This window comes from Salmo trutta, chromosome 11 (genome assembly GCF_901001165.1).
Source record: "Salmo trutta chromosome 11, fSalTru1.1, whole genome shotgun sequence".
NCBI classification, from domain to species: Eukaryota; Metazoa; Chordata; class Actinopteri; order Salmoniformes; family Salmonidae; genus Salmo; species Salmo trutta.
In genome coordinates, this window is record NC_042967.1 from 9,191,002 (window position 1) to 9,214,987 (window position 23,986).

Below are 23,986 nucleotides of genomic sequence, written 5' to 3' on the forward strand. Positions count from 1 at the left end.
ACTCATGAGGCTCGGAGCTGGAGCATGCTGCTTAGACCTCTGTAGGTCACAATGCAAGCCGTAAGAATGCTATGAATACCAGTGGCGGTCAATGTCGTTTAAGATTAGTGAGGTCAATTATATTTTTTTACGAGCATGGCCTTATTTATATTACAGCATATTGGATGCCAGTCATTCATATTCCATTCACCCAGTTCAATGTAACATCGATAGGTTTAGGCTACAACGTGTTACTCTATACCCATCATGAGGTTGATACAACCTAGCCTATGAATGAAAGTTTACAACGTAAGTGCACACAGGTCGAGAGAAAGATTTGAGGTGACAGACAGTGACACTGTCGTAGAAGCTTTTATACAGGGAGACTCGGTCAATCTTAAATTAATCATTGTTTATTTTCATGCATGTGACAGACCAATACCTCATGAGACTTCTCTCTAAGCTGAAACCTTGAAACTGAGATATCCCTTTCTCTAAACAAGGTTCTGGGGGTACTGCCAAATTGTAGATACTGATAGTGAGGATTCGTTCAATCAGTCACTTGCATGAACACAGAAATTGGTTGTTAGAAAAGCACACACTTAAAAATATCCATCACATTAGCACTTGTGGGACAATAATCGTTACATTTTAAGGTAAGCATTCGATTTTAGCTTCTATATCATATTTATAATTAAGTAAGGCAAATCAACACATTAAACCGGACACTTCATCATTTCAAACCCTTCTTTCTGGGTTAGGCAATCATTCTGGGTTGTACTTGTAAAACCATTGCAGTATAATGTTTTAACTTAACCTTCGCTTCATACAGTTACACATACAGTTGAAGTCGGAAGTTTACATACACTTAGGTTGGAGTCATTAAAACTCATTTTTCAATCACTTCACAAATTTCTTGTTATCAAACTATAGTTTTGGCAAGTCGGTTAGGACATCTACTTTGTGCATGACACAAGTAATTTTTCCAACAAATGTTAACAGACAGATTATTTAACTTATAATTCAACGTATCACAATTGGTGGGTCAGACGTTTACATACACTAAGTTGACTGTGCCTTTAAACAGCTTGGAGAATTCCAGAAAATTATGTCATGGCTTTAGAAGCGTCTGATAGGCTAATTGACATCATTTGAGTCAATTGGAGGTGTACCTGTGGATGTATTTCAAGGCCTACCTTCAAACTCAATGCCTATTTGTTTGACATCATGGGAAATTCAAAAGAAATCAGCCAAGACCTCAGAAAGAAAATTGTAGACCTCCACAATTCTGGTTCATCCTTGGGAGCAATTTCCAAACGCCTGAAGGTACCACGTTCATCTGTACAAGCAATAGTACGCAAGTATAAACACCATGGGACCACGCAGCCGTCATACCGCTCAGGAAGGAGACGCGTTCTGTCTCCTAGAGATGAACGTAATTTGGTGCGTAAAGTGCAAATCAATCCCAGAACAGCAGCAAAGGACCTTGTGAAGATGCTGGAGGAAACAGGTACAAAAGTATTTATATCCACAGTAAAACAAGTCCTATATCGACATAACCTGAAAGGCCACTCAGCAAGGAAGAAGCCACTGCTCCAAAAGCGCCATAAAAAAGCCAGACTACGGTTTGCAACTGCACATGGGGACAAAGATTGTACTTTTTGGAGAAATGTCCTCTGGTCTGATGGAACAAAAATAGAACTGTTTGGCCATAATGACCATCGGTATGTTTGGAGGAAAAAGGGGGATGCTTGCAAGCTGAAGAACACCATCCCAACCGTGAAGCACAGGGGTGGCAGCATCATGTTGTGGGGGTGCTTTGCTGCAGGAGGGAATGGTCCACTTTAGAAAATAGATGGCATCATGAGGGAGGAAAATTATGTGGATATATTGAAGCAACATCTCAAGACATAAGTCAAGAAGTTAAAGCTTGGTCGCAAATGGGTCTTCCAAATGGACAATGACCCCAAGCATACTTCCAAAGTTGTTGCAAAATGGCTTAAGGACAACAAAGTCAAGGTGTTGGAGTGGCCCTCACAAAGCCCTGACCTCAAGCCTATAGAAAATGTGTGGGCAGAACTGAAAAAGCATGTGCGAGCAAGGAGGCCTACAAACCTGACTCCGTTACACCAGCTCTGTCAGTAGGAATGGGCCAAAATTCACCCAACTTATTGTGGGAAGCTTGTGGAAGGCTACCCATAACGTTTGACCCAAGTTAAACAATTTAAAGGCAATGCTACCAAATACGAATTGAGTGTATGTAAACTTCTGACCCACTGGGAATGTGATGAAAGAAATAAAAGCTGAAATAAATAATTCTCTCTCCTATTATTCTGACATTTCACATTCTTAAAATAAAGTTGTCATCCTAACTGACCTAAGACAGGGAATTTTTACTAGGATTAAATGTCAGGAATTGTGAAAACTGAGTTTAAAGGTATTTGGCTAAGGTGTATGTAAACTTCCGACTTCAACTGTATGCTTCATTACACAATTTCATTTATGGATTCTGGCCATGACATTTCAGCTGGAGCTTTTGTTGCGAGTGGTATGTTAATGACAGATCGTTATCTCAATGCATTTCTAGTCTAAAGTACTATACATTTCGCAACATGCAGACTAGAGGTCGGCCGATTATGATTTTTCAACGCCGATGCCGATTGTTGGGGGACCAAAAAAAGCCGATGCCTATATATAATGTGTATATATATATAATGTGTATATATATATATATATATATAATACACACACACACACACACACAGCTCTGAAGTGACAATGATACTGAAGAGTCTGCTTAGGAGACAAATACTCTCAACTGTTTGAATAATAAAAATGGAGTTTAAGTTTCCTGTGATGAATGCTGAAAACAAAAACTGTAATTTCTATATGCAGGAAATCCTATTTTAATAATGGGCATGGTAAGAATTGACTACCAAAGTTCGAGTCATAATTCCCATGACACCTTCTAGCAAAATCTGAAAAGTGGTTGTTACGAACCGGCTCAGAGTTCGCAACAAAAGGGAGACAACGTGGAGACAAGGAGTGTCAAAATATATATTTATTAAATAACCTTTGCGCACAGGAAGCAACATTTAAGAGGAAAGGAGAACACAAGACCAGGAGGGAACAGACAGGAAAGTTAGAACATGACAAAACCTAAACCAACCAATGGTCAGTCACATAACACTCAGGAACAGGGCACACAAGAGACCGTATCAGCTACAAACGCAAACAACATCTCCCAACGGTTCATAGGCACTTCTCAACGGTTCAGTCATTTCCCAACGATTCATAGTCACTCCAACGATTCATAGTCACTCCAACGATTCATAGTCACTCCAACGATTCATAGTCACTCCAACGATTCATAGTCACTCCAACGATTCATAGTCACTAAACTCATAACCGAATACGAGTACAGACCAGAGGGTGTAATAAAGGCAAAAATGTCATGTGCCCTACTCGTCAGTGGCACCTGCCAATAGCACAATAACAGGTCAAATTTGCTCACAAACTTAGCTGCGCCGACTTGATCAACGCAGTCCTCCATCCGAGGAAGAGGAAATTAATCTGGCTTAGTGATTCCGTTTACCTTACGGTGGTCCGTTCCATCCGGTTTACTGACCAAGATACAGGGAGAAGCCCAACTGGAGAAAGAAGGCTCTGCTATCTATCTATCCTGACCTCAGCATCCAGACAACGCAGTTTCTCTACAGAGACTCTATAGAACCGCTGACGAATGGGGTCAGCATCTCCAATGTCAATATCATGCTCTCTCAAGTTTGTACGTGTAGGTGTCACAGAAAACAAACCTGGAATTTTCCGAATCAGACCAACCAGCTCTTTCCGCCCATCAACAGGTAGCTGAGTAAGAGGGCTGTCCACAATATCCAGTGTCTCTGAATTTTTCAATCTACCCTGCAGTATGCAATCATCGGGACCAGGAACATTTGTCCTCATGCACAGACCTAGCATTACAAGAACCAAGGGAAGTAACGGTATCAGCCAAACAAACAGGTTTACCATCCTCTGTAGACTCCCACTTTCTCATCAGAACATCCTCTTGGAGATAATAACCATGTGTGACATCTCCCAACTGTTCCACAGACACAATTTGGTCACGCAACTCTTCTAATGTGGGGTCAGTCCGTGGCGCATTGATTAGATCGGAATACAGATAACGGGATAACAGGGAAAACAGTGAGAGACTTCTTTGTGGTATTCTCATTTACCGGAGCAGGGACCAGGTCACCATGGCTCATAGACCGCGTCACTGCACACGCAGAGAACACCGCTGGGAAACTCTGCGCACTCTCATCAGGAATCCCTACAATTGACGGTTTAGTGGAAACCACTAGAGATGGAAACACGACAGGCCACACACGCTCACCAGCCAAGTTATTCCCAAGGATAACGTCGATACCCTCAATTGGCAACGAAGGACGCACCCCCACAACAACCTCACCTTTCACCAGTCCACAATCCAATATCAGTTTATGCAATGGAACTGACAGATTGTTCAAACCTATTCCCCTAATTAGAACACTATTCCCAGAATCAGTCTCAGCAGAGAAGGGTAACACAGATTCCAACACAAACGATTCCGAGGCACCTGTGTCTCTTAGGATCTTCACTGGCACTAGGTTCTTACTTCCTAACATAGACACAAAACCCTCCGTAATGAAAGGTAAATAGCCTGGGTCAATATGGACTTTCACATGCCCCTGGGCCTGAGACAATGTGTCAGGAGTAAACTGATGTGGAACAGACGCAGCTAACGCTGTAGGCCTAGATTTAACGTTAACACACGTACTGAATTCACCCCTAGACCTGAGAACCGGACATTCGTTTTTCCAATGACCTGAGCCTTGACAGTAGTGACACTCTTGACCAAAGTCAGTTTTACCACGGGAGTCAGGCTCAACCCTAGTTGAATGAAACTCTGCCCGTGAACCAGAGTATCTCTGTGAGCGAGGCCCAAATCTCTCCGAACGCCCCCACTCACTCCAAGTACGGGGTTCTACAAAAACACTTTTGTGAGTCAAAACATATTCGTCCGCCAAAACCGCAGCTTCAGCGACAGTCTTTACTTTTCGTTCGTTAATATACGTCGCTATATGATCAGGGATTGTGTCCTTAAATTGCTCTAGCATAATCAGATCACACAGCCCTTGAAAAGTCATAACCGCAGAGGCGGAACACCAGCGTTTAAACTGAAGATAATTTTCGCGCAAACTCAACATGAGTCTGCTTATCATCCCTTTCTAAAGTTCTAAATCGTTGGCGGTAAGCCTCAGGAACCAATTTCTAAATCTGTAACACCGCCATTTTAACCTTATCATAACTGACACTGTCGGCTACACTAAGAGCTGAATATGCTGCCTGCGCTTTACCAGTCAGCACACACTGCAACATTAAAGTGCGGTCAGAATCAGGCCAACTCCTAGCGTCAGCAACACGCTCAAACAACGAAAAGAATGTCTCAGGGTCCTTTTCATTAAACTGAGGCAACAACCGTAAATTCCCAACAATGTCAAATGTGTCCGGGGCACGACCAAAAGAGGAACGACTCCTAAGTAAATCTGCGTCACCTTCCCAGAGCAAACTCTCACCTGAGAGCTTTCCTTCCCTAACCAACTCTAGTCGCTCTTGTTGCAGCTTGATTTTAGCACGCTCCATATCCTGTTTAAATTCCAATTCCTTTTCATATTTTAACCGATCAGCAGCCAATTCCTTTTCATATTTTACCCGATCATGCTCTAGCTTCTCACGATCATGCTCTTGCTGTAACAGAAGCAGCTCTTTCTGCTGTTCAAAAAGAAGACTACTAGGACTAACCGATGGAGCGGTAATTGTGACATATCGGGAAGATGGTGAGTCCTCAGCAGAGGCTGCCCCAGTGGTAACATCAAGAATACCACTCTCCATCAGATTGGCCTTCAATATTAACCTAATAGAATTTTTTAGACGTTTCTCACTAATTTCAACCTTGTAGTGTTCAGCAACCTTCAACAGCTGTTCTTTAGTACATAAGTCTAACAGTTCCTCTGATGGAAAGCTAATGAACTCGTCTACATTAGACGCCATAGTCAGAGAAAAAAATAATTCTCACTCAACCCCTCTGCTGAGCACACCAGACCACAACAAGAGAAATAACAATCACACTGGCACCACAGAAAGAGATGATATGGAGCTTCCCCAAAACCTACAATAACTCAACCCTAGTCTTCATGCAGATTTGCGGTAGGTAATTATGCACTGTAGCCCGCTGGCAAGGAAGTAACCCCCCAGCACGCTGGTAGATTCCACCAAGCCACGGATGTGCTCCCGAGACAACTGCTCAGTCCACAGACACCACACAAAAATAACAAACATTAACAATGCCCCACATATTCCAAAAATGAAACACGTCGCTAAGCCTATCAGGGGAAAAAGGCTATAGCTCCGGGTAGTAAGGTTCACTACCCTATCCAAATCTCCCACTGAGGTACACAGCTGATTGCACTCACCTCCTCAGACCAATGTCCCAACAGCGAGTAGAACAAGCATTTCCAAGCTGGGCAGGGGCCTGGAAACTAACCAATGTACTCTCCACCACAGCACACAAACCAAACAAACAAAGGCAACCAGTACCGAGCACCAAACTCAAACTAACAAAATACACAAACACTGCACCTACAGAATTTAACATACCTCCACGTTTTCTCCCAAACACAAGCCGTTCAAAATCCCGGATGAGCCCCCACTTGTTACGAACCGGCTCAGAGTTCGCAACAAAAGGGAGACAACGTGGAGACAAGGAGTGTCAAAATATATATTTATTAAATAAAGTAACTAAATAATTATCCATGATGTGTGTAATCAGTAATGTAAGTGAGTGTTTTGCATACCTGAATGTAATAATGCAGAGTTTTGAAGGGTGCCAAAGCAAACAACCAAAAACAACAAGGTGTCTGCATGGAGAGAGTCTTCCTCAATGACTGTGGAAGAGGTCTCTTTATCCTGGGACACACCCGGGCCCAGGTGCTTCCCATTTAGCTGACGACCCTTCCAACTCCACCCACTGGCATACTAATAAGGAAACAAGAACAAAGAGAGAGAATACGGCAGAACGAGTGGGAGGGTCGTCACATGGTTCCTTCATTTATTCCATAGGATATTTTTAGATTAACTTAAAATAAGGTCTGTGTTTGGTTTAGGCTTACACCACCTTGCCAATTTTATAACTGTGTAGATATCCATAGGATATAACTCTGATCAATATAAGTGAAGATAATTTTTTTTGTAGAGTGGATTTTTGAAAATATGTTGACAAAGATTTACACGGGTATCAAAACGCCGAGGCGGTTTAAGCACAAAACACAGACCTTATTTGAAGTAGATCAAGACATTCTCTATGGAAGTCATGAACGGTAAAATAATGAAGGAACCCCTTTCAAGTTCAGCCGCAAGTTATTACAGGAATTATGACGCGTCGACTATTTCTCTCTAAACCATATACCTTTGACTATTACGAGCCTGCTGCTGCCTACCACCGCTCAGACTGCTCTATCAAATATCAAATCATAGACTTAACTATAATATAATAAACCTTAGGTCATTAATATGGTCAAATCTGGAAACTATCATCTCGAAAACATTATTCTTTCAGTGACATACGGAACCGTTCCGTATTTTATCTAACGGGTGGCATCCATAAGTCTAAATATTCCTGTTACATCGCACAACCTACAATGTTATTTCATAGTTCCGTAAAATTCTGGCAAATTAGTTCGCAACAAGCCAGATTCTGTATACCCTGATTCTGCGTGCAACGAACGCAAGAGAACTGACACAATTTCACCTGGTTAATATTGCCTGCTAACCTGGATTTCTTTTAGCTAAATATGCAGGTTTAAAAATATATACTTCTGTGTATTGATTTAAAAAAAGGCATTGATGTTTATGGTTAGGTACAGTCGTGCAACGATTGTGCTTTTTTTCGCAAATGCGCTTTTGTTAAATCATCCCCGTTTGGCGAAGTCTGCTGTCTTTGTTAGGAAAAAATAGTCTTCACAGTTCGCAACAAGCCAGGCGGCCCAAACTGCTGCATATACCCTGACTATGTTTGCAAGAGAAGTGACACATTTTCCCTAGTTAAAAGAAATTCATGTTAGCAGGCAATATTAACTAAATATGCAGGTTTAAAAATATATATACTTGTGTATTGATTTTAAGAAAGACATTGATGTTTATGGTTAGGTACACGTCGGAGCAATGACAGTCCTTTTTCGCGAATGCGCACCACATCGATTATATGCAAAGCAGGACAGGCTAGATAAATTAGTAATATCATCAACCATGTGTAGTTAACTAGTGTTTATGATTGATTGATTGATTTGTTTTTTATAAGATAAGTTTAATGCTAGCTAGCAACTTACCTTGGCAACGTAAAGCAGGTGGTTAGAGCGTTGGGCTAGTTAACATAAGGTTGCATCCCCAAGCTGACAAGGTAAAAATCTGTCGTTCTGCCCCTGAACAAGGCAGTTAACCCACCGTTCCTAGGCCGTCATTGAAAATAAGAATGTGTTCTTTAACCTGTTAGGGCTAGGGGGCAGTATTGACACGGCCGGATAAAAAACGTACCCGATTTAATCTGGTTACTACTCCTGCCCAGTAGAATATGCATATAATTATTGGCTTTGGATAGAAAACACCCTAAAGTTTCTAAAACTGTTTGAATGGTGTCTGTGAGTATAACAGAACTCATATGGCAGGCCAAAACCTGAGAAGATTCCATGCAGGAAGTGGCCTGTCTGACAAGTTGTGTTTCATCTTGGCTCTGTTTATTGAAGACTGAGGATCTTTGCTATAACGTGACACTTCCTACGGCTCCCATAGGCTCTCAGAGCCCGGGAAAAAGCTGAACGATATCGAGGCAGCCTCTGGCTGAAACACATTATCGCCTTTGCCAAGTTGCCGATCAGAGGACAATAGGCTTAGGCGCGTGCCCGAGTCGACCCCATGCTTTATTTTCTTTCGTCTGTTTACCTAATTGCAGATTCCCGGTCGGAATATTATCGCTTTTTTACGAGAAAAATTGCATAAAAATTTATTTTAAACAGCGGTTGACATGCTTCGAAGTACGGTAATGAAATATTTAGAATTCTTTTGTCACGAAATGTGCCGTGCGCGTGACCCTTATTTACACTTCGGATAGTGTCTTGAACGCACGAACAAAACGCCGCTGTTTGAACATAACTATGGATTATTTTGGACTAAACCAACATTTGTTATTGAAGTAGAAGTCCTGGGAGTGCATTCTGACGAAGAACACCAAAGGTAATCAAACTTTTCTAATAGTAAATCGGAGTTTGGTGAAGGCTAAACTTGCTGGGTGTCTAAATAGCTAGCCCTGTGATGCCGGGCTATCTACTTAGAATATTGCAAAATGTGCTTTCACCAAAAAGCTATTTTAAAATCGGACATATCGAGTGCATAGAGGAGTTCTGTATCTATAATTCTTAAAATAATTGTTATGCTTTTTGTGAACGTTTATCGTGAGTAATTTAGTAAATTGTTAGTAAATTCGCCGGAAGTTTGCGGGGGGTATGCTAGTTCTGAACGTCACATGCTAATGTAAAAAGCTGGTTTTTGATATAAATATGAACTTGATTGAACAAAACATGCATGTATTGTATAACATAATGTCCTAGGTGTGTCATCTGATGAAGATCATCAAAGGTTAGTGCTGCATTTAGCTGTCTTCTGGGTTTTTGTGACATTATATGCTAGCTTGAAAAATGGGTGTCTGATTATTTCTGGCTGGGTACTCTGCTGACATAATCTAATGTTTTGCTTTCGTTGTAAAGCCTTTTTGAAATCGGACAGTGTGGTTATATTAACGAGAGTCTTGTCTTTAAAATGCTGTAAAATAGTCATATGTTTGAGAAATTGAAGTAATAGCATTTCTAAGGTATTTGAATATCGCGCCACAGGATTCCACTGGCTGTTACGTAGGTGGGACGATTTGGTGCCACCTACCCTAGAGAGGGTAACTGACTTGCCTAGTTAAATAAAGGTTTAAAAAAAAAAAAAAGAAATTAAAAAAAAAAAAAAAAAAAATCGGCAAATCGGTGGCCAAAAATACCGATTACCGATTGTTATGAAAACTTGAAATCGGCCCTAATTAATCGGCCATTCCGATTAATCGGTCGACCTCTAATGCAGACCTCCCCAATCAATCTGATACCCCAAATAAACCATTTTGGATAAACCTAAATTAATTACGGGCACGGTTGACCACCCCCCTCCCTCCCGGAACTCATCCTTCTGCCGTTTCTTCATGTTCTTCTTCAGATAGTGTTTCAGTTCGTCCTCCCACTTTCACATGTTCAAAGTGGATGGCCCTTGATAATGTCCTCACCTGAGCCGCCACTGTCCTTTACAGTCTTATGTCTTGTCCATTTTCCTACCAGTATACCAGCAGCATGAGAGAAGTTTAGATGGGATCTCTCTCCATGCTCACTCCACATAGACTCATGTCGCACTCCTGAGAGAAAAGGCATGAGAGAAAAAGCAGTTGATAGCTTCGACTGGACACTGTGCACAGGTTGCTGGCTCGGACTCAGGTCTCACGGTAGAAGTTGTGAAGGATCGTACTGAACTCCATTACTTCAGCCGGTTAGGGGGAGTTGAGATTCACACTGTTGTTGGTCAAATTATCCCTTCCATGTGTTGGTTCCGGTTTTCTGTGCTCCATTTTTTACTTAACAAATAAGGAACACTCAATGTGCACTTATAAATCATAACAATTTTTATTAAAATACAGCTGTAGACAGAAGTCAAACATCACACATACAACTGATGTCTCCTGAGTTCTGCAAAATAGGAAAAGTCCCAAGTTATTTTATTAAGCCCGAAGTCCAGCCCTAGTGATGTCACTGCATACGTCATTACCTTCTACTCATCAGACCAAGCCCATGCATACACAGCTATACAAACTTGCAAGAGAGATACAATAGTTCCAGTGTTTTCTAAGAGCTCAGCAGTAAATGTCCACTCCCCAAGTTGATTTATAGTGGTATGTCTGACTAGTCTCTTATCTCTTTTACTCCCTTGCAGGGTTCTGTGTTTATCTTTGAAGTGCTTTCTCACAGACCCCATGCAATAACTCACACATCTCTGACCTTTTCTTTATAAGAGGCAGAGACTAGAAATGAACTGTGAAACAATTTTAAACCTTATAATGTATATATATAGTTAATCTGTAGTCTAGGACCCTATAAATGTAGTGGGGGAGGGGCCTTAACCCTTACCCTTCTATTAATATAACATAAGCATAATCAATTTTTATAACACATTAAAAAAATTGGTACAGCCCCTATCATGACCCCAATTTGACCCCATCACATGCATCTAGACACCATCTGTGGTTACCTTCACCATAACCTTGAGAGAGGACAGACCAGAACAACTGTTTAGTTTAGAGCATTTCTTATTTGGGAAATCCAGTTATTTGCTGTATAACAAATACAAAATTATTCACTGTATGATACATTACTACTACCAATATTCTTAATACACATTTCTAAGACAAATGTCAAAGATAATAACAACACAGTTGAATATTATTTTCTTTTCAAATTGGTTTATACTCACCTATCTTGGCGATCTCACTGCAGAGTTACAGGGTCAGGGAGTTGAGGGCTAATCCTTAGGCAGAAATCCCGACCATCCAGCAGACCCAATCTGGTGAAATTTGTTATTGAAGCAAGACAAAAAACAAAGAAAACAAAAACAACAGCAATATACATATCACTTGATGTGGGGAAAACTTCAATCCATTTGGAGTAACTGTCATCCATTACCAACACATATGTTCCTTTTACAAGCAGGCATGTGAAGAAAATCTATTTGCATATTTACCAAAGGGCTACAGGGGACTGGTAATTCCCCCTTTGGACACGACTTACATCGTGATTCATGCGTCCAAAAAAAACAACACTGCCTTTTCCCTTGATGACTCCATCTTAACTTAATTGTATTCCATAAGGTAATGGTAAAATAGACTAGAGATAGGTGTCACTCATTCAGGGGCAGCGCTCTCTCTCTCTCCTTCTCGTGTTCTAAATCACACACAGGACTGTTAATAATTAAGAAGAAGTTTAATAATTTATCATTGTTTCCATATTACATTTAAATGTCACCCAATGTCTCCAGTCTTTCTAGTGAGGGTGATCAGGCCTCACCAGAAAGTCAGATCAAAGGTCATTCAACCCCCATTAACCTCTCTAGGACATATGGGACGGTAGCGTCCCACCTCGCCAACAGCCAGTGAAATAGCAGAGTGCCAAATTCAAAACAACAAAAATGTCATTCAAATTTCTCACACATACAAGTATTATACACCATTTTAAAGATAATCTTCTCGTTAATCCAACCACATTGTCCAATTTCAAAAAGGCTTTACGGCGAAAGCATAGCATTAGATTATGTTAGGACAGCAACTAGACAAGAAAAACCACACAGCCATTTTCCAAGCAAGGAGAGGCGTCACAAAAACCAGAAATACAGCTAAAATTAATCACTAACCTTTGATGATCTTCATCAGATGGCACTCATAGGACTTCATGTTACACAATACATGTATGTTTTGCTCAATAAAGTTCATATTTATATCCAAAAACCGCATTTTACATTGGCGTGTAATGTTCAGAAATGTTTTGCCTGCAAAACTGCCGGTGAATGAGCACATCAATTTACAGAAATACTCATCATAAACTTTGATAAAAGATGCAAGTGTTATGCACAGAATTATAGATAAACTTCTCCTTAATGCAACTGCTGTGTCAGATTTCAAAAAAGCTTTACGGCGAAAGCAAACTTTGCAATAATCTGAGTACAGCGCTCAGACATCAAAACAAGCCATACAGATACCCGCCAGTTTGTAGTCAACAGAAGTCACAAATAAGATTATAAATATTCACTTACCTTTGATCTACATCAGAATGCAATCCCAGGAATCCCAGTTCCACAATAAATGTTAGTTTTGTTCGATAAAGTTCATATTTATGTCCAAATACCTAAATTTTGTTCGCGCGTTTAGTCCAGCACTCCAAATTCACTAAGCGCGTGAGTTTAGTCCAGACAAAGTCAAAATAGTTCCATTACAGTTCGTAGAAACATGTCAAACGATGTATAGAGTCAATCTTTAGGATGTTTTTATCATAAATCTGCAATAATATTCCAACCGGACAATTCCATTGTCTTTAGAATTGAAAGGAAAGGCAGCTCGCTCTCACGGCCGTGCGCATGTTTGAGCTCATGCCAATTTTCCAGACACATGACTGAATCAGCTTATTCTCTTCCCATTCACAGTAGAAGCCTGAAACAAGGTTCTAAAGAGTGTTGACATCTAGTGGAAGCTTTAGAAAGGGCAATATGACCCCACAGACTCTGTATACTGGAGAAGCAATCACTTGAAAAACTACAAACCTCAGATTTCCCACTTCCTGGTTGGTTTTTGCCTGCCATATGAGTTCTGTTATACTCACAGACATTATTCAAACAGTTTTAGAAACTTCAGAGTGTTTTCTATCCAAATCTACTAATTATATGCATATTCTAGCTTTTATGCCTGAGTAGCAGGCATTTTACTTTGGGCATGTTTTTCATCCAAGCTACTCAATACTGCCCCCCTTTCCGAGAGAAGTTAAGTGAGTGTTTGTTTCCCTGTACCTCAGACATTATTTAAAGATATTTCAAACATTCTGTGTACCAGGTTTACATTGAGTTTTTCAGTTCATTTCATATCAAGAGAATTTACGTGTGCAACCAGAACTCTGAAAATTTAAACTTCCAAAAATGTGGTTTGTGTACCCTTTAAGTTGCATAATTTCTAACCCGTGAAAAAACACTAAAACAAAAAAGACCCCACACAATAAATCAGAGTATAAACCACTAACAAATATTCATTAACAAGTGGGTTGTGTGTGGGTGCTGGCGTGTGTGTGGTAAAAACAAACAAAATGGCCAGGCCTTAGCAGTCAAGCTGAATAGGCCTCTTCTAAAGTAAACAATCCCAGAGCTTGTCTCTTGTAATCATTGTCATTTTGACCTGTTCCATTGACATACAGTTCTGTACAAACTGTCCCTGGGACATAAACTAGTCAAAATAAGAAACCTGTTGTTTAACAAATCTACTAGGACCTTCAAAAAGTTGGTGCTAGCTTATCAGCTCAATATTCGTGACTAAAAACATTTACTTGGATCTACTTCAATTCTGGACACAGTTCCACGTAATGGAAACAGATTGTTTTAAATGATATTACCTTCTTACTTAAATCACTGGTGCTACCCAAACTAGATTTCCCCACCGTATCCCTTACAGACAGGTTTTTTTTCAGTGAGTACTGGCGGCTAGCTGTTGTTCCACAGGAAGCTTATCTCTAACCCAAACACCAGGTGTCGGCCTCTAATTTAATATCAGTCCTAATACTCAATCCCTCTGTTCATAATGTGACCTTGTATTGAAACATTTACTTATTCAATTTACTAAGATATTGCATTAGAGAGGCCATCTGAAAGCCACTTACCATTCACTTTGTTCCTTCACACTTATTAAATGTCTATTTTAAGATTCATATGTAATGCTTTGGAGGGATTCATATGTATTAACTGGGCTGGCACTGTCTATCAGTCCCCTGTATATCGCATGCTCTGTCCATAATGCGTCTCTACCTAGCATGTTCTGTATTCACCTACTCAACCGTTTAACATCATTGGTTCTATTTAACAGGGTATGGGGTTTATTTCAAAATGTATTACCAGGGTGAAAGGAATCTCACAAGTGTTTATGGTTTTATTGGTTAGGGGTAAGTCAAATCCCATACAATGCTTTAACCTTATCTTTCTCAAATGATCCATAAAGGGACCACTGAACATTTCTCAGAATACATCTACGTGTGGGTGTGCAAGTTGTATATATATTTTTTCTATTGTTGCTAGAGTCTTCTAGAGTCACAAACTCCTCCTCTACACCAGTGTTCTATTCATACAGGGGTTTACATATTCCCTCTAGTGTTCTATTTAACAGCATATTCGGGAATAATACTCTATCTCCATACAGAATCCCTATATAACGTTATAGATCTGAAAATTCAGCTCACACAGAACTGGTTGGGGTATTCATTATTTTCCTTATATAACTATACTTAGGTATTCACATTCACACCACGTGCATCTTCAACGATTCTAAATTCCTACAATAACACCTTGTGCTATTATCAGTGGTTCTCAAACCACGTAGACTTTTCTATCGTTACATCCTATGCACCATATGTATCTTCAACGGTTCTCTTGCCACTACTTCCTGTACACTTGTAGTCCCAGGCTACGATGGGCAGTGGTAGATGGAACCCCTAGATTGAAAAACTCTAACACAGAACTGGAAAACTCAGCTTACACAGAACTGGAAAACTCGGCTCACATTCACTCCATACTCACACTGGAGCTAGTCCCCAGACTCAGTACATTATAGCTACATTTCAATCTCTTATTATCCAATTTTCTATTAGCTTATTATCCAAATTTCAAACTTAATAGTAATAATTTCAATCCATTTATTATCTACATTTCAATCAGCTTAATGTCATATTTTACAATCACACAACTTTCACATCCACATTCACTTAGTACTAGTCCCAAACACACTCTAATCTCCATTATTACCCCATGTGCATCTTCAATGATTCTCTTGTCGTTACTTCCTATGCACCATATGTATCTCCTATATACAGTGCCTTCGGAAAGTATTCAGACCCCTTGACTTTTTCCACATTGTTAGGTTACAGCCTTATTCTAAAATGTATTAAATAGTTTTTTCCCTCATCAAGCTACACACAATACCCCAGAATGACAAAGCAAAAACAGGTTTTTAGAAATGTTTGCTAATTTATAAAAAATACAAAAAATATCACATTTACATAACTATTCAGACCCTTGTCCCAAAGCCACTCCTGCATTGTATTGGCTTTGTGCTTAGGGTCGTTGTCCTGTTGGAAGGTTAACCTTTGCCACAGTCTGAGATCCTGAGCGCTCTGGAGCAGGGTTTCATCAAGGATCTCTCTGTACTGCTCTGGTCATCTTTGCCTTGACCCTGACTAGGGTTGCACATTTTGGGGAATATTCAGAGGTGGAAACTTTCCGTGGGAATTAACAGAAATATATGGGAATTGACAGAAATATATGCAAATTAATATTAACACCATTTAAGTGTAGCTGTTTTTTTTGCATTGGATATATTTACCATATCATATGGAGACAGAAACATAATCCTTTTACCTTATCATAAGTAGACATAATTGCAAATTATTAAATAAAAAAAAACAATTTAGTTACGAATTGAACTTTAAGTGAGTTGACTCTTCACATGGGATGATTTTACTGAACAACAAAAGAAAGGGAATATTGAATGATCCCCAATGATCCATCGCATCTCCCAAAAACGTTTAACATACATCTGTAAAATGACAGTCTAGAAACTAAAGCTTTGGTTGTCTTCCTCTCAGGCTTTCATGTCTTCTCCCTAAACCTCCTCAATGTCCACCTCTTGAACATCAGACTCTGAGGCCTCATCTTCACTGTCACTTTGTCAGGCTCAAAAAGCCTCAAATTTGCACGGATGGCCACCAATTTTTCAACCCTTGTATTGGTCAGCCTGTTATGTGCTTTGGTGTGTGTGTTCCCAAACAAGGACCAGTTGCACCCTGAGGCGGCTGATGTTGGTGGGATTTGGAGGATGATGGAGGCAACAGGGGAAAGAGCCTCAGATCCACAAAGTCCCTTCCACCAGGTGGCTGATGAGATACACTACCGTTCAAAAGTTTGGGGTCACTTAGAAATGTCATTGTTTTTGAAAGAAAAGCAAAAAAATGTGTCCATTATAATAACATCAAATTGATCAGAAATACAGTGTAGACATTTAATGTTGTAAATTACTATTGTAGCTGGAAATATATACAGCAACCATCACTCCTGTGTTCCAATGGCACGTTGTGTTAGCTAATCCAAGTTTATCATTTTAAAAGGCTAATTGATCACTAGAAAACCCTTTTGCAATTATGTTAGCACAGCTGAAAATTGTTGTTCTGATTAAAGAAGCAATAAAACTGGCCTAATTTAGACTAGTTGATTATTTGGAGCATCAGCATTTGTTGGTTCGATTACAGGCTCAAAATGGCCAGAAACCAAGTACTTTCTGATGAAACTTGTCAGTCTATTCTTGTTCTGAGATATTTAGGCTATTCCATGCGATACATTGCCAAGAAACTGAAGATCTCGTACAACGCTGTGTACTACTCCCTTCACAGAACAGCGCAAACTGCTTCTAACCTGAATAGAAAGAGTGGGAGGCCCCGGTGCTGGCCTTCTAGGCAGAGTTCCTCTGTCCAGTGTCTGTGTTCTTTTGCCTATCTTAATCTTTTATTGGCCAGTCTGAGATATGGCTTTTTCTTTGCAACTTTGCCTAGAAGGCCAGCAACCCGGAGTCGCCTCTTCATTGTTGACGTTGAGACTGGTGTTTTGTGGGTACTATTTAATGAAGCTGCCAGTTGAGGACTTGTGAGGCGTCTGTGGTATTTATTTTTAGGTGGGGGGTAGGATTCATTTAAGAGGTAGGGTTTAACTCTCAGACCAAGAGAAACCAGATTCTCTGGTCTGACGAAACCAAGATTGAACTCTTTGGCCTGAATACCAAGAGTCACATCTGGAGGAAACCTGGCACCATCCCTACGGTGAAGCATGTTGGTGGCAGCATCGTGCTGTGGGGATGTTTTTCGGCAGCCGGGACTGGGAGACTATTCAGGATCGAGGGAAAGATGAACGGAGCACAGAGATCCTTGACGAAAACCTGTTCCAGAGCGCTCAGGACCTCCGGCTGAGGCGGAAGTTCACCTTCCGACAGAACAATGACCCTAAGCACACAGCCAAGACAACGCAGGAGTGGCTTCGGGACAAGTCTCTGAATATCCTTGAGTGGCCCAGCCAGAGCCCGGACTTGAAGCCGATCGAACATCTCTGGAGAGACCTGAAAAAAACTGTGCAGGGATGCTCCCCATCTAAACTGACAGAGCTTGAGAGGATCTGCAGAGAAGAAACTCCAAGTATAGGTGCGCCAAGCTTGTAGCTTCATACCCAAGAAGACGCGAGGCTGTAATTGCTGCCAAAGGTGCTTCAATAAAGTACTGAGTAAAGGGTCTGAATACTTATATAAAACATTACATTTGTTTATACATTTGCAAAAATGTCTAAACCTGTTTTTGCTTTGTCATTATGGGGTATTGTGTGTAGATTGAGGGGGAAAAAACTATTTAATACATTTTGGAAAAAGTAGGAGGTGGATACTTTCCAAATGCACTGTGTAGTGTACACACATACTAACGAACACGTCAATATAGTTTAGTCAGGTTTGTATGATGTTGACTTGACTTCATAGCCGACTCATATTTACCCACAACATCATATTTATGTCAACCATGATGGGTTTAACAACAATGAAGTCATTCTGTAACTACAGTATAGGACTCAAACGTAGTGGGGATGGATAAACACTCCATGTTGAATGTGTGTTTATCTCTGTGTACGTACCTGAGGGAGTGTACGTCTGTGTAATCTGTATCACATCTCTGTACCAGGAGGAGGAGGGTCCAGAGGTGCTGTTGGTGAAGGACGAGGGCTGTGAGGAGGGTCTGGGGAACCCTGAGGGGACCATAATCATGGAGGACAACCAGACTACACCTCCTCCTGAACCCACAGAGGAACCAGCTGAGCAGCACAGGACCACACACAGTCTCACTGAGGTGAGCCCACTGTGAACTACTGTCTGAATGGTATTAGTTCGGACCGTATTCCACTAAGCCTCTCAGAGTAGGAGTGCTGAAGTAGGATCAGTTTTGTAATTTTAGATCACAAGACTATATAGACAGGTGCGGGACCTGATCCTCGATCACCACTTCTACTCTGAGACTTTGTGTATAAGGGCACAGGTCTTGATATATTGTCTGGTATTGTGGAACCATGCCTTTGATTTATCAAACCATTAATTAAAGAAGGTCAAGTAATCAAATCAACTAACATGTTTGTATAGTACTCATAGCAATCCCTCATTGCCCAATCAGAAGATGCTCCATAGCAGGGTGCTCTTATCGGATTTCTTGATCCAACATTCTCTCACTCTGTATCTCTTACAGTCAGTAGACATGGAGGATGGGAAGCCTGATCTGCTGCTGGTCAAAGAGGAGACAATAGAAGATGAACCAGAGAGCATTGATCTGCTGAGTGGACTAAAGATGGGGGAGCAAGGTAAGGGAGAAATACATATATCCTACATACAGTAATAGATCTTCAATGGAAACAGTGATGCGCCTGGCTATTATTTTTCCTTAATTTTCTTAATTCATAAAATGCAATTTATGTTTACAAACAAAATAAACAATGTATGAAAATGCTCAGGTAATTGACAAAAAAATCCATGTAGAATGTTCTCTGCCATGTTTGTGAAGTCTATTTTGTAACCTCTTCCTGCAGGTGGTTGGCTGGAGGCTAACAGAGGAGACTGGGCAGCCATCTTGGATTCCCAGACCCAGACCGGTGCAGCCAAAGGCCTAAGAGACAACATCACTGATCAGGCCAGGACCAGAGGTGACATAGTGGAGGTCAGTGGATGGGACAGCATCCTCAACTCTCAGCGGGGGAACTACACTGTTAACCACAATCAGAAAAAGACAGTCGAACACAAAACAAAAACCAAACTTAGTCTCCATGACAACAGACTGGCTGAGACCAGGGCGAGGTGTAGATTTGGTCTGCAGGGTCAGGGAGGTGTCCGTATGCGGCTGGAGAGAACAGACACAGACTCTGCTAGCGATGCTCCGTCCTGCTCCTATAGTTGTGATTCAGAGAGACTGATGGAGCCTCAGGTTAACCCCCTAACAGGTGCTGCCTTCAGCCTGCCTTCTATAGGATCTATCAACTGGAACATGGACCCTGCGACAACACAGACACTTCCTGGCCTTCATCCTCCTCACACTCTCCTAATGTTAAACCAGACCTCAGACAATGCCAATGACTCAACACTAAATGGCTACACAAGCCCATTGACAAATAACCATAGTAGAGACAGAATCTGTAAAGCTGGCAGCGCCAAAGAGAAGCGCTTCCCATGTTCATTCTGTGGGAAAGCCTTCAGTTTTCCCAAACAGGTGGAGATCCACCAGAGGACTCACACAGGGGAGAAACCATTCAGCTGTACACAGTGTTATATGCGCTTCGCCCGGGCTGGCCACCTGAAGAGCCATCAGAGGGTTCACACAGGGGAGAAACCCTTCAGCTGCCCCCAGTGTGAGAAGAGGTTCTCCCACCAGCACCAGCTGAAGAGGCACCTGAAGGTCCACACGGGAGAGAGGCCGTTTGCCTGTACCCACTGCGAGAAGAGGTTCTCAGAGAGGAGCTACCTCAGGATACACCAGCAGAAAATGCACACAGCCCATGTATAGAGTATAGTGACACGTAATGTAGTACTAGTTAGTTTGTAGTTAATTCTGTTGGTTTAGGATGTAGTAGGGAACTGGATGAGGTGACATGAGGGAAGAATGAGTATGATAAGGTAGAATAGATGATAAGGTGATGGTTGGTGTGATGGTGTCTGTAAAAATGCTTCACCGATGTAAAGTGACCCTTGTCCTGTTTGATGCTGGTGTTTTATAATGAGAAAATGTTAGTGCCTTAATTCATTTTTACTTAAAATTAAGTAGAAGATGTGTGTAATGTTGAACCTTTTCCAAAGTATTCTAAAATGTATTTTATCAAAGCGATGGTTCCAGATGTATATAAAAGTGTTACCATAATGAAGTTATTCTCCTTGTGATTGCTATTTTGTTTAAATGAAATACTAAATTGACTCTGCTGACTGACTTGGTTATTTTGGATAATTTTTTATATATATATTTTAGAATACACTGCAATGGCTCCATCCAAGATAGGCTTGACATTTTATAATGTCATGTTTCTGTGTGTACAGGAAAGAGTTTTTAAATAAAGTTTTCTGCTTTTCAGTACAATCTTTGTTTGCAGTCAATGAAGACCTGCTGATCCGGTGTTACTGGCGACTGGTCCTATGAAGTGACTGGTCAGGATCATGGATCAGGAGCTGTCGCTCTTCCTTCCCAAGTCAGAACAAAGGTCCTAACCGTGAGGGACAGAGACTCCACCACAACCACTACATAGAACACAACCAGTGGACTGAACAACCTCAGTCCTGGTGGTCATCAGAGAGATGGATGGTCCAGTCAGGGATCCAGTCTGCAGCACAGACCCTTCCCAGTTTCAGTGCAGGGATAAAGCAGGTCCTGGGGCTGGTAGAGATAGACCCTCCTGTTCCTATGATACAAACACCACAGTATCCATGATGAACAGAGCAGGTCACCCTGGGCTTCAGCCTTCAGAGAGAGCTGTGGGAGACCCCCCTGGTGGGAGTCTAACAGGAAGTCTGTCTTCTCCTTCAGGGTTTCGTCTAATGCCTGGTGAATGGGTTTTTCCACCTGAGGGTGGTGGCTCCTGCTTCTACCTTCTCTGATGTCACTCGGTCACAACGTGGGAGGCCGAGCATTAGGACGGACGTCGACAAGCCGAAAACCTGCCCCACCTGTACAGCGTGTCACTAATGCGAACTATGTGAAGGCACACCAGACCGTTCACACCAAGGAGAGGCCCTTAAAGTTGCAAGCTGTGTTACAAGAGCTTCTCCTTCCTGAGTAACCTTATCAGACATAGGAGGGTCCACAATGGGGAGAAATCGTAGCAATCTGGCTTGAGATGTATGCACTTCTGGGAACAATTCTTTACCGGAAATATTATAGTTATCATGTGAAGGGTCTTGGGTTAAGAGGGGAATTAACCACATACACCTCATTAACCCTTTGTTAACATATACTTTGAAACAGGCTTGTGTAAATACCTGTTTTTAAGCGACAGTAAGCCTAGACTAGAACAAGCACTTAAATATTTACCTTACTGAGTAGATGGAATAAAGTAATTTTATTATTGTATTTTATCACACTGTTCGTTCTTAACAAGTCTGCTCTGAACTTGAAAGATAGTGATCATGAATAGGCGATTTGATATGTAACGTAATAAGCAGTACCGTATTTCAAAGAACAAAGCGCATACCTTTTTCAGTTAACAGACTTTGAGCTATGACGCCAACCAATAAGATCCTTTCTCTTCGGTGTAAACGGAAGTAAACAGTTTCCCAAAACAATTATCACGATAGCGTTGTTAGTATTGTTATTTAGACGTTTATTAACACATTTGAACTCAAAATATGCTTAACTGCACCGCATTACATACTTACCTCAGGTAGTGTTTACTTCGCGTTGGAGAGACAGGACTTGGTTGTTTGATGTTCTAGGTAAGGCTAGCTAACAATGGCTAACTGTATGGTTTTTCATACTCAAATAGCCTCCGTCTTGGAGGTGCTAGCGAATGCCGCTGTGGCTGACATCTGTAAACTCGTAGATGACGACTATGCAGTGTTTCGTTTGGAAATAACTCAAAGCCAGAAAGAAAACAGGACATTGCGGAGGAAACTACAGCTGCTGGAACTGAAGGTAGCACGGGAGCGCGCAGAGAGGACCATTCGTCCTAGAAGTGTCAAGATCCTCGACCGATTCAGAGGAATGGCAAGAGGTACATTTTGCAGAAGGCCGAGGTTGCGCTGCTTGTCGCCCCATTCCCCTCTGCACATGTGTGACCTTAGATGTGTTAAACACATACTGTAGAATAGATGGTTAATTTCTTAGGGATAGACCCCTTTTTTTACATTTTCGCTTAAATGACATACCCAAATCTAACTGCCTGTAACTCAGGCCCTGAAGCAAGGATATGTATATTATTGGTACCATTTGAAAGGAAACACTTTGAAGTTTGTGGAAATGTGAATTGAATGTAGGAGAATATAACACAATAGATCTGGTAAAAGAAAAAAAAAAACTTTTTTTTTCTACCACCATCTTTGAAATGCAACAGAAAGGTCCCTGTTCCAGCCATTACTCTGGTTGTAATTCCGATGGTGTCCACAAGAAGGCAGCAGTGTATGTGCGGATAATTTGAAGTATGAGCGAACTACATGACATTTAGTATGAAGCCACCCAGGTACATTTGGGCAAATCGTGAAGGAGACATTTGCATTCATATTACATTTTTCTGCAAGAATATCGTCAAATCTGTATACTTGGACTTTGATTTAGCTTTTCCAGTATTAGTAGCCATATTAAAAGTTCAACATTTGCTAAACAACCAGTTTTCATAACTTCATAACTCTGAATATTCGTATAATTTTTGTCCAAAAGGAAAAGGCATGCTATCGTACAAGGTTAGTAGCTTCATTTTACGACAGATACAAGGTTTGCTCTCGTAAAGCCCAGCTCATTGGCTATCTAGCTAGCTTTGTTTGACCCTGATTGGTCAAATTTGACAACCTTAGAGTTGTTCAAGTGAAGACCATGAAGGCGTCGCTCTTTGACCAAATATGGTGTCCTATAGGATATACAACACCCCAAATGATATAGTGAAGTCTTGTTACGTTCTAGGATCTCTGAGGAATACATACGAACGTGATTTGACTGGTTGAAACAACTTTTAGGGTTAGATTTTCACAGATTCCTTTCTTTGCAAATTGAACAAGTGGAAATACAAAATCCATCGTGCATGCTATATGGACCTTTTTAGGATATGAAAAAGGATTTTATCTAACAAAACGACACTTCATGTTATCTTTGGGACCCTTTGGATAATAAATCAGAGCAAGATTTCAGAATGTAAGTACACATTTCACTTTCAGAGGTGAATTTATCAAACCTATCGTGGTGAAAAAAGTGTTATGTTGTTAGGAGCTTTCCTCAAACAATAGCATGGCATTTTTTTGCAGTAATAGCTACTGTAAATTGGACAGTGCAGTTATATTAAC

The 23,986-nt window shown here is 40.9% G+C and overlaps 1 protein-coding gene across 1 annotated transcript in view; it reads left to right on the plus strand.

Annotated features, from left to right (window-relative positions):
- The window catches only part of LOC115201863 (zinc finger protein with KRAB and SCAN domains 8-like), a 28,639-nt gene extending 7,564 nt beyond the window's left edge, over positions 1-21,075 (plus strand). The window contains exons 4-6 of the mRNA XM_029765741.1: positions 18,657-18,821; positions 19,212-19,323; positions 19,549-21,075. Coding sequence (XP_029621601.1) covers positions 18,657-18,821; positions 19,212-19,323; positions 19,549-20,516 — 1,245 coding nt within the window. The 3' untranslated portion in view covers positions 20,517-21,075. The remainder of the gene's footprint in view (positions 1-18,656; positions 18,822-19,211; positions 19,324-19,548) is intronic.
- Positions 21,076-23,986: the final 2,911 nt, after the last annotated feature.